Genomic DNA, 12,806 nt, shown 5'->3' on the forward strand with positions numbered 1-12,806 from the left:
GAAATGTGCTACACAAATAAAATTTGATTTGATTTTGATTTAAATTTAGATTTCATATTTTCAGACTCTGATTCAATAGAATTGACACTCCAGTGTGACATTCTGTTTCCTTTATCCTTACTTCACTAATGTGACAGTAGCATTCTGTGATCTTTGGAGCACATCTGGTTCTACAACAACTGATTTAGAGGGACATGTCTCCCTGTCTGATTATAGAAAAAATAATATTCTGTATGACTGACTTCTAATTTTTTGGTTTCTGTAGAAACTGAACACTCCAGCAATTCTGAAAGCTCCAAAGGAGAGGAAGCCCAGCAAGAAGGAAGGAGGAACACCGGGGAAGTCATCCAACCTTCCAGCAATTCTTTATAGGTGAAGAACAGTTTGCTCCTGGTCGTACAAAGGGAGAAACGTGAACGCAGACATACTAGCACATCTCAAAAAATTGAAATACTATGAAAAAGGTTGTTAATGGAAACTAGAGGTTTCAAACCCTAATCAGCTAGTTGACTCAAAATACCTGTAAAGCTTTCCTGACCCTGAGTGTTTCACTCTGGGTCAGTCGGACACAACCATGAGGAAGAAAAGATGTCCAGAGGACAGTCATGGACACCTTTTCATTTGTCTTCTTTACTTTATTGTTTACGTGAATGGGGACAAGTGTTAAGTATAAACTTATACTGAACACTACAACATTTATATTCCTAGCCAGTTTGCAATGCACATCCCAGGCTGTTATGGCAGATATAAAGCTGTTTTATACTTTTAAAGGGGACAAGTCATGCAAAATCCACCTTTTTGTTTGCGTACTTTGAATATCTAGGAGTGCAAAAAAAAACAAAAAACAATTTATTCTCTGCTGCGTAAATATCTTTATCTACACAGATAAAGATCCAACCATAACTAATCGGTCCCATCAGTCTGTTAATCAGGTTAATACAATGATATCAGCTCAGCTCAGCTTGATGTGACAATAAACACAACAGAACTGACATAGTTAACACTAAATGAAATGGGCATATCAAAAGAAATTTAGTGAAAATGTAAATATACATAATTTTTGAGCTTAGGACAGTTTTTATATCTGTAAGATATTATGAATAGTTAAGCCTGTCACAATAATGAATTTTGCTGAGCGATTGTCTCAAAAATTATTGCGATAAGCGATAATATTGTTTGAAGACCTTTTTACATAGATTTAATGGAAATGACGTAATAATGCATGCAATTTCCTGCCAAAGATAGATACACTATATTTTCAAAAGAACACTTAACTGATAAACAAAATAAACAAAACAACCAAAAACAAAAATTAAATGGATTCTCAGTCTCCATTAACACAAAACGTACTTGAATAAAAACTTAACAAAATAAAACCAAAGTGGAAATAAATACTGCATTCAACCAAAAGAGTGCAGATTATGAAGTCTGTATTGCCCTTCAGTAATCACTAGATTTAAATAGAGAAAATGGGTACATCTGGCTACCTGATGCAGTAGTTCACACTGCACGATTTTTTGCCCCTATTTTCCCCTTACGACAATCTTAGAACGTTGGACATTCTAAGATTTGCGCTTGCGATTAGTGGGTGGTGTGTTACAGTAGATTGTTGTGGCCGCTCTGAACTAAATCGGGGGTTTTCCCCGACTGGGAGCGTTAACGCAGCCTGTTGAACGTGACAGGTAGCCAATCAGAAAGCATGGATTACCTTCTGTGCTTTCTGAGGGGAAATTACGGAGTAGAATCCCAAACAGTTGACACGGCGCAACCCGAAATCCAACGGACATTGGAGATGATTTGTGGAAACATTAATGCTTATTCAACATTTTGTGCAAAGAATACAGAAATGACAAGGAGAGGAGTTGGAGCCAAATTGCTACCGCAGTTGATAAACCCGGTAACTTTTCGTTAACGTGAAATAAATAGGTTATAATGATTTTCATTCAGTGGACACTAGCCACATGCATTGCAGGTATATTATAGTAAAACATTGATTAATGCCTGGTTTTGAAATTAGTTAACTGAACTTGTAGTCATTATTTTGTGCCCATTGTTGGACACCACACGGCACGACGAACCCGATCGAAACGTTATACCTAGGATTTCTGTCGGCTAATGTGTGGTTTCAGGTTTTGAAAATAGGCCGACAATCAGCCGACAATTCTAAGATCGTGTAATGCGCGCTGGGCATTACGCTGAGGAAATGAGGAAGGAAGGGGTCAGTGGAGAGCACCGAAGTTGAGCCTTTTTTATTCAGTGTCATCAACAGAAAGAGAAAAAGGCAGGAAGAGACGATAAAGCCGATAATTAAAATGAGGTCGATAGTTTTAATTTATCGTGCGATTAATTGATTTATTGTTTATCGCAACAGGCCTATGAATAGTCTCCACTAAACATTGAAATTCTAGAGTTTGCTTTACTTTTTCACACAACTTTATAAATTCCTTTTTAAGCAGAACTTAGAGGTCATTATAAACAGAAAACGTAAGCTGCCAGCTGTTCCAGTCTGAGGTTTATCTGAATCATTTCTGCAGCTGTGGGATCTGTAAGAAGAACCAGGACCAACATCTGCTGGTGCTGTGCGACACTTGCAAACTCTACTACCACCTGGGCTGCCTTGAGCCTCCTCTCACCCGGATGCCCAAGAAGACAAAGAACAGCTACTGGTGAGACTCATCCAGACCCCGCAGGACGGGATTCTTTGTTTCCTACACTTTATTCATGTGGGAAACTCAGAAATGACATCAGTTATGTTCATGCTGATGAAACAAGTGATGCAGGATGGATAGTTAATAATATGGATCCTGATGTTTGTTACATTATTTTTTGTTGTTAAATACATTTTCAAAAAGCAACTCCCCATTAGCAATCTGGTTGTAACTGTCCCTCAGATGAGAGAACAGTACAAAGCAGTGTAGGCAGCATTTATGATGCAACTCATTCATCCTGTGAATATAATCAGCAGGCTCTTCTTTTTGATTCGCCTCCTCCTAAAGGAGCAGCTAACAGTTGGATCTGGAGAGCATTTTAGTCGTATTATTGGTGACATTTTTGTTCCGTCTGTGGAAGCTGTTTTATCAGATAGCAGATGCAGAGATGGTAGAAATGTCACCCTCTCCCTTCCCCTCCCACAGTCTGCAGCTTTTTATCTGAAGAAGAGATTTAATGCTTCTGCCTCTCCACATTTAGCAACTCTAATAAACTGTGGTCATTAGAGAACAACTAGAACTGTCTTTTTCCATGTTATAAATGAAAGAAACAAGGAGAGGCAGCTGGTTAATTGTACATGATGTCCTCCTGATTTTGTAATGACGCTAGTCTCATATTTCAGCTTCTCAGTTGATTCATGATGTAGAACTGGAGTGTCAGATGTTTATGGCTTCATCATTATTGTATCAGTGAGTTAAAAACAGAAATTCACAATCAGGTCAAGGCTAGTACAGTCGTGAATTTGATTTTAGTTCAATGTCGAAGGCTTTTAAAACATTTTAAAGGAAACTAAAGTGTTTGTTACCATGGATGGACAGAACAATTTGTTTCAATTTAAAATAGAGCTGCAGCTAACTGTTACTTTAGTAATCGACTGAAGCATTTTTGTACAATATTAGAAATGGATTAAAAATTCAAATAAATAAATACTTCAGAACAAACTTACTTTTTAAATTTTTTTGAGTGCAAAATACATATATGTTTTGTACAGTTCTGGATTAATAGCTGCTCAGAGTTAACGCTAATGATTAATCAATTACTAAATTAGTTGATGATTATTTCAATTGAGCATGATTAATCTCATGAATTGTTCAACTCTAATCTAGAAAATACATTTGTACAAAATTTACATTTTTCAAGTCAGACTTGAATCTGGAATCATCCGGTAAAAACCTGCGTCCAATACTGACAATAAGTTTAATACAAGAGCAGTGACAGCTCTCGGTTTTCTTCAGGCAATGCTCCGAATGTGACCAAGCCAGCAGTGATGAAGCTGACATCGCCATGGAGACGCTGCCTGACGGCACCAAGAGGTCTAGAAGGCAGATCAAAGGACCGATCAAGTTCATCCCTCAGGAGATGTCTCCAGAGCCCAAGAAGCAGCAAGTGAGAGGCACAGTGAGTACTGGTGAACTCTCCTCCTCTTCCTCCTCCTCTTCCTCCTTTTCCTCGTCTTCTTCCTCCTACTCCTCTTCCTCCTCTATTGGTTCATTAGAATGGGACTGATGGATGTGAGGGCTAAGTGATTGCAAGTAGTTAACCTGTGTTCTCGTGCTGATTGCTCATTTTCTTCTTAAGGTTCATAGATGGAAAAAAACACATCCTGATGTATTTACTTTGGATGTACTTTGAAGTGGCATTAGTTTAAAGAGACATCTCTGAGGGGAGGGATGTGCTGTGTGTCGCTTTGCCTCTGCTGGTCTCCTTTCTCTGGGTAGTCAGCTGAAACTACACACAGAACTCTGGACTCCTCTCACGGTTCAGCTGTACAGTAACATGCAGTTCTGCCTTTGAAAAGCATAAATACAGTTAGACTGTGGCTACACACTGTGGCTACACACTGTGGCTACACACTGGGGCTACACACTGGGGCTACACACTGGGGCTACACACTGTGGCTACACACTGTGGTTACACACTGGGGCTACACACTGTGGCTACACACTGTGGCTACACACTGTGGCTACACACTGGGGCTACACACTGTGGCTACACACTGTGGCTACACACTGGGGCTACACACTGTGGCTACACACTGTGGCTACACACTGGAGCTACACACTGTGGTTACACACTGTGGCTACACACTGTGGCTACACACTGGGGCTACACACTGTGGTTACACACTGTGGCTACACACTGGGGCTACACACTGTGGCTACACACTGGGGCTACACACTGTGGTTACACACTGTGGTTACACACTGTGGCTACACACTGGGGCTACACACTGTGGTTACACACTGTGGCTACACACTGGGGCTACACACTGTGGTTACACACTGTGGTTACACACTGTGGCTACACACTGTAGCTACACACTGTGGTTACACACTGTGGCTACACACTGTGGTTACACACTGGGGCTACACACTGGGGCTACACACTGTGGTTACACACTGTGGTTACACACTGTGGCTACACACTGTAGCTATACACTGTGGTTACACACTGTGGCTACACACTGTGGTTACACACTGTGGTTACACACTGTGGCTACACACTGTAGCTATACACTGTGGTTACACACTGTGGCTACACACTGTGGTTACACACTGGGGCTACACACTGGGGCTACACACTGTGGTTACACACTGTGGCTACACACTGTGGCTACACACTGGGGCTACACACTGGGGCTACACACTGGGGCTACACACTGTGGCTACACACTGTGGCTACACACTGTGGTTACACACTGTGGCTACACACTGTGGTTACACACTGGGGCTACACACTGGGGCTACACACTGTGGTTACACACTGTGGCTACACACTGTGGCTACACACTGGGGCTACACACTGTGGCTACACACTGTGGCTACACACTGGGGCTACACACTGTGGCTACACACTGTGGTTACACACTGGGGCTACACACTGGGGCTACACACTGTGGTTACACACTGTGGCTACACACTGTGGCTACACACTGGGGCTACACACTGTGGCTACACACTGTGGTTACAGTGTGTAGCTACAGTGTGTAGCTACACACTGTAGCTATACACTGTGGCTACACACTGTAGCTACACACTGTGGCTACACACTGTGGTTACACACTGGGGCTACACACTGTAGCTATACACTGTGGCTACACACTGTGGCTACACACTGGGGCTACACACTGTGGTTACACACTGTGGCTACACACTGTAGCTACACACTGTAGCTACACACTGTGGCTACACACTGTGGCTACACACTGTAGCTACACACTGTGGTTACACACTGTGGTTACACACTGTGGTTACACACTGTGGCTACACACTGTAGCTACACACTGTAGCTACACACTGTGGCTACACACTGTAGCTACACACTGTGGTTACACACTGTGGCTACACACTGTAGCTACACACTGTAGCTACACACTGTGGCTACACACTGTGGTTACACACTGTGGCTACACACTGTAGCTACACACTGTGGTTACACACTGTGGTTACACACTGTGGTTACACACTGTGGCTACACACTGTAGCTACACACTGTAGCTACACACTGTGGCTACACACTGTGGTTACACACTGTGGCTACACACTGTAGCTACACACTGTGGCTACACACTGTGGCTACACACTGTAGCTACACACTGTGGCTACACACTGTAGCTACACACTGTGGTTACACACTGTGGTTACACACTGTGGTTACACACTGTGGCTACACACTGTAGCTACACACTGTAGCTACACACTGTGGCTACACACTGTGGCTACACACTGTAGCTACACACTGTGGCTACACACTGTGGCTACACACTGTAGCTACACACTGTGGCTACACACTGTGGCTACACACTGTAGCTACACACTGTGGCTACACACTGTGGTTACACACTGGGGCTACACACTGTAGCTATACACTGTGGCTACACACTGTGGCTACACACTGGGGCTACACACTGTGGTTACACACTGTGGCTACACACTGTAGCTACACACTGTAGCTACACACTGTGGCTACACACTGTGGCTACACACTGTAGCTACACACTGTGGCTACACACTGTAGCTACACACTGTAGCTATACACTGTGGCTACACACTGTGGCTACACACTGTAGCTACACACTGTGGCTACACACTGGGGCTACACACTGTGGCTACACACTGTAGCTACACACTGTGGCTACACACTGTGGCTACACACTGTAGCTACACACTGTGGCTACACACTGTGGCTACACACTGGGGCTACACACTGTGGCTACACACTGTAGCTACACACTGTGGCTACACACTGTAGCTACACACTGTGGCTACACACTGGGGCTACACACTGTGGCTACACACTGTAGCTACACACTGTGGCTACACACTGTGGCTACACACTGGGGCTACACACTGTGGTTACACACTGTGGTTACACACTGTGGCTACACACTGGGGCTACACACTGTAGCTACACACTGTAGCTATACACTGTGGCTACACACTGTGGCTACACACTGTAGCTACACACTGTGGCTACACACTGTGGTTACACACTGGGGCTACACACTGTGGTTACACACTGTGGTTACACACTGTGGCTACACACTGGGGCTACACACTGTAGCTACACACTGTAGCTATACACTGTGGCTACACACTGTGGCTACACACTGTAGCTACACACTGTGGCTACACACTGTGGTTACACACTGGGGCTACACACTGTGGCTACACACTGGGGCTACACACTGTGGTTACACACTGTGGTTACACACTGTGGCTACACACTGGGGCTACACACTGTGGTTACACACTGTGGCTACACACTGTAGCTACACACTGTAGCTACACACTGGCTACACACTGTGGCTACACACTGTAGCTACACACTGTGGCTACACACTGTAGCTACACACTGTGGCTACACACTGTAGCTACACACTGTGGCTACACACTGGGGCTACACACTGTGGTTACACAGTGTGGCTACACACTGTAGCTATACACTGTGGCTACACACTGTGGCTACACACTGTAGCTACACACTGTAGCTATACACTGTGGCTACACACTGTGGCTACACACTGTGGCTACACACTGTGGCTACACACTGTAGCTACACACTGTAGCTATACACTGTGGCTACACACTGTGGCTACACACTGTAGCTACACACTGTAGCTATACACTGTGGCTACACACTGTAGCTACACACTGGCTACACACTGTAGCTACACACTGTGGCTACACACTGGGGCTACACACTGTGGTTACACACTGTGGCTACACACTGGGGCTACACACTGTGGTTACACACTGTGGCTACACACTGGGGCTACACACTGTGGCTACACACTGTGGCTACACACTGTAGCTACACACTGTGGCTACACACTGGGGCTACACACTGTGGTTACACACTGTGGCTACACACTGGGGCTACACACTGTGGCTACACACTGTGGCTACACACTGTAGCTACACACTGTGGCTACACACTGTGGCTACACACTGTGGCTACACACTGTGGTTACACACTGTGGCTACACACTGGGGCTACACACTGTGGCTACACACTGGGGCTACACACTGTGGTTACACACTGTGGCTACACACTGTGGCTACACACTGTGGTTACACACTGTGGCTACACACTGGGGCTACACACTGTGGTTACACACTGGGGCTACACACTGGGGCTACACACTGTGGCTACACACTGTGGTTACACACTGGGGCTACACACTGGGGCTACACACTGGGGCTACACACTGTGGTTACACACTGGGGCTACACACTGTGGCTACACACTGTGGCTACACACTGTGGCTACACACTGTAGCTATACACTGTGGTTACACACTGTGGTTACACACTGGGGCTACACACTGGGGCTACACACTGTGGTTACACACTGTGGTTACACACTGTGGCTACACACTGGGGCTACACACTGGGGCTACACACTGTGGTTACACACTGTGGTTACACACTGTGGCTACACACTGGGGCTACACACTGTGGCTACACACTGTGGTTACACACTGTGGTTACACACTGTGGCTACACACTGTGGTTACACACTGGGGCTACACACTGGGGCTACACACTGTGGCTACACACTGTGGTTACACACTGGGGCTACACACTGGGGCTACACACTGGGGCTACACACTGTGGTTACACACTGGGGCTACACACTGTGGCTACACACTGTGGCTACACACTGTGGCTACACACTGTAGCTATACACTGTGGTTACACACTGTGGTTACACACTGTGGCTACACACTGTGGTTACACACTGTGGCTACACACTGTGGTTACACACTGTGGTTACACACTGTAGCTATACACTGCGACTCAGATTTCTATCAGCAGGTTAGCTCTCAGCTGATCGGTTTGAGTAAAACTTCTTTAGTATTTGACAGCACTGAGCTGCTGCTACCTTTGTATCACTATCCATATATCTGAAATTCATACATATTTACTTTTTTATTGACATTATTAATGTCTGATCTTGTTTTTATTTACCTCTGGGGGAAAAAGAGATTGAAATACTCCAGTCTTAGTTTACAAAATGACCATTGTTTACTGATGAACCAAAAGATAACTGTCTCTGCCTGAGGCAGAAGTTGTGACGATCGGCCCTCACAGCCAGTCTTCAGTGTAAACTCATTCATTCTGCTGCTGTTCTACTGGATCTTTGCCTGGTTTCTTACGTTCACCTGTGAGACATATGAGAGGTGTCCTGGGTGTTTGAAGTTACCCCATCACATCTCAGAAGGTGGGCTTTGACTAGACCCAGGACTTTCAACTTCTTATTGGACAGAGAGGCACATTCAAAAAATGTAAAAAAAAAAAAAAAAAGCATTTTCTTTATTTTTTGTTGTTTATACTACTGGAATTTTCAGTGTTTTTAAGTAGTAGTAGTAGTTAGTAGAATTAAATATTTAGATGTTCCACCTGCTTGTATTGTCCTGTCTTGATACGTTTTTATTGAAGTGAACCTTTATAAGGCATACACACAATAAAGACCAGTGAACAGGCATTGGATTCTGTTCAGTTCCCCTTCATTCAGTCAAATTCCATGTGTTGATTCAACATCATGTAGATCAAAGCAGTGCAAACGGATGACTCAGGGAGCTGATTCTTCAGACCTGATGACGCCCAAAATGCTTTGATTTTGCCACAATAGCTGCATTTCAATTCAGTTCAGTTTTATTTATACAGCAGCGCCAGTTCTTAATGAATCTTGTCTCAAGGCACTTTACAAAAAAAATTTCAATTCAAACATCCTTCATTCCAGTTATCTTTCCGAACAGTAGGAGTCGTTACTGACAATAATAAAACTCCCCACAGCAGGAATAGAAACAGATGAATCCAACAGCAGCTCCGCTCTGAAGCCCCAACAGTCTGAGATCACTTCTGATTCAATCAACAGAATCAACATCTATTGTTTATTTAGTATCAAATGAAAATGCAATCTTACTTTTTTATTAACCATTTGTTGAGATGTTTACAATCCACTGTACCAATCTGAGTCATTCTGACTGCTTCTGACATTCTGGAAAGCTTATCGGACATAAATTCACAATTAACTCCTATTAAAATGTTATGCTGCTGCTTTCATGTGAAAAACATTAATGAACAACCTGAAGAAGTGGCAGATGTATAAATACAATACAAAATGTACAGGAAGGTTTTATCCAGAGGATTCCACAGTAATGGAAACATTGTATGCTAATATACTTTAAATATATATTTTTTCTAGATAGTGTCATATAAGCTGAGTGATATGGACTTGGAATTTTATCAGAATACTATTGTGATAATGATAAAAATGTGTATTATGTCTTTTTTAGGTCTCTGTGTGGCTGCGACTGCATGGCAGCATTCATGGCGCCACAGACACAAAAATTGTTCTGGAAAAATATTCCCATTTCAAACAGGCATTTTTTTATTGCAGTGATTCATGTAATTTAACTGCTCATAGTAACTCAATTTATTTAATTCAAATTTACAGATATTTATTGACGTTCTTGTGGAATAAACAGTGGAGTAAAAATAAAATTTCAATCAGTTTTTTTTTATCTAAATTGAAATTAATCAAGGCAATCGATAAGAAATTTTCCATAATAAATGACACGATAAATCCCCGTCCCTATTGTCACACATAAACTTGATGTCTGAATGTTGTTGGGTTTGCTGCGGCTCAGGGTGATGCCTGCAGTCTCATTTTTCTCCTCCGTTCAAAAACTTTCAGATTTGATGTGAAGAGAGCGATACGTCTAGATTTCATTCAGAAACACTGTTGCTCTACCAAGGCACTCACTTTCACAAATGTGAATGAATAGGTTAATCTTCACATCCCCACACCAGACGAAGCGTTCAGACATGAAAGTGATGTGTTCAGTGACTGTCAGATTAATGGAGGACGGTCCATGTCTGAAGGGTGAGCTATGAGCAGGAACAGAAGCCTCTCTGCTGCTCACTGGATCCTGCTTATCTGAACTGACCATGCTCTGATCCTGTAACACAGAGCTGCCTCTCTGCTCCCTTGACAAACACTTCAGATTGATATCTGACAGCTTGGGAGTGTGTGTGTGTGCGTGTGTGTGTATGTGTGGGGATGTATGATGTGTGTTTTACTTCCCATCTGATTTTTGCTTTGTTTTTACTGTCAAAACATGACACTGCCATTCCCAAGACTTCAGCAGGAATATTAAATTGTGTGCCTGTGTTTCAAAAAGAGGAAAACGAAGAGGAAGAGCGTCTTGGACCTCGGTCTGTGTGGTGAGCACTGGAGTGTTTCTGCTCAGGTTTGGAGCTGTTCGCTCTCAGATACGTGCTGAACACCCTGCCGGGTTCTCTGGGATTAAGCAGCCTTCTGATTTCTCAGACAGCCGCAGCCATTCAGGAGCAGCACTTCAGTGCAGCATTTATCTTCAAAAGCAAGGCATGCAATGGCAGCAGCTAAAAGGGCTGCTTTGCATTTTTAATGCTTTTACCGGAGCACCCGAGTCCTTGCACTTTTCTAAAGCCATGTTTCCATTCATCAGGACCTGCTAATCGACATCCTACTGGCCTTTGTGTGTGTCTGGGAGTTCATTTGTCAGGAAGTAGTTTTGTGTGTTAAACGACATACACATTTTCCTTTAGTGGATGTCTTTAAACAGTCCAGCAGCACCTTGTATGTCTGAGTGTCTTGGGGAAGTTATTAATGGATTAAAGTGAGCAGTGTCTGCTTTTATTTATTTATCATCTGTGTGATTAGGCAAGAGCCTTAAGGGGGCAGTATTATGTATTTTCCAGGCACATTATGCCATTCTATAGCACAGACAAATAACTATGTTACCTTCAGTTATTAAAAATGTAGTAAAATATCAAACATAACTTAAAATAAATTTCATATCTTGAAATTGGGCCTTTGTCTCTTTAAGAAACTCCTGCTCTTTCTGACACCGCCCACCCCCATGTTCCTTTATTAAGCCGTTTTTAATTGTTCTTAAGAGCGTTGTACTTGGGAAGCAGTTCCTATGATGATCTTAGCAGGTGCTCAGTTCCACCAGGTTTTTTCCGAATTACTGCTGTCGCTAGTCTGGAGGAGCTGAGAGGGAGCAGGCGTGGTGGAGGGCTGCTCTGTGAGGCAGAGGCTCGACTGGAGACTGCAGCTCTGAGGAGGAGCTTTGGGTAAATAGGCAGATTTTTGTGAGAGCAAGAATTTATGCACCCCAAATGGTTTATTTATTTATTTATTTATTTATTTATTTATTTATTTATTTATTTATTTCGAACATGATAGAAGTATAATGTCTGCTGATCCACTGTTAAACCATATGAGAAATGTCATTTGGAGTTTTCAGTGACGTAAATCATGGGACAATCAACAAAGGTGTTATTCTGTCAGTTAAATCAATTCCTCAGTGCTCAGTGCGGCCAGTTGGATCTGCTAATGGAGATGAATCTGGCCGAGGCGGACTGAGGCAGGACTGGTTAGAAGCGCTCTAGAGGAGATGCTGTGTTTTCAGTGAGTTCTGCACCAACGTAGAGGCTGGACAATATGGCTTCAAAACTTATAATGCGTTTCATGTCAGTCGATAGTGATGATAGTCGATATCATTAATTATTGATTAGTCTTTTGGCGTGACCTTTCCT

General features: G+C 43.3%; 1 protein-coding gene across 2 annotated transcripts in view; it reads left to right on the forward strand.

Moving 5' to 3' along the window:
• The window catches only part of phf14 (PHD finger protein 14), a 107,833-nt gene that overhangs the window by 48,808 nt on the left and 46,219 nt on the right, over window positions 1-12,806 (forward strand). For both annotated transcript variants that reach the window (XM_008421223.3, XM_008421224.3), the window contains exons 12-14: window positions 266-372; window positions 2,535-2,666; window positions 3,945-4,107. In XM_008421223.3, coding sequence (XP_008419445.1) covers window positions 266-372; window positions 2,535-2,666; window positions 3,945-4,107 — 402 coding nt within the window. The remainder of the gene's footprint in view (window positions 1-265; window positions 373-2,534; window positions 2,667-3,944; window positions 4,108-12,806) is intronic.

The sequence above is a fragment of the Poecilia reticulata genome, chromosome 11 (genome assembly GCF_904066995.2).
Source record: "Poecilia reticulata chromosome 11, P_reticulata-male-v2, whole genome shotgun sequence".
NCBI classification, from domain to species: domain Eukaryota; kingdom Metazoa; phylum Chordata; class Actinopteri; order Cyprinodontiformes; family Poeciliidae; genus Poecilia; species Poecilia reticulata.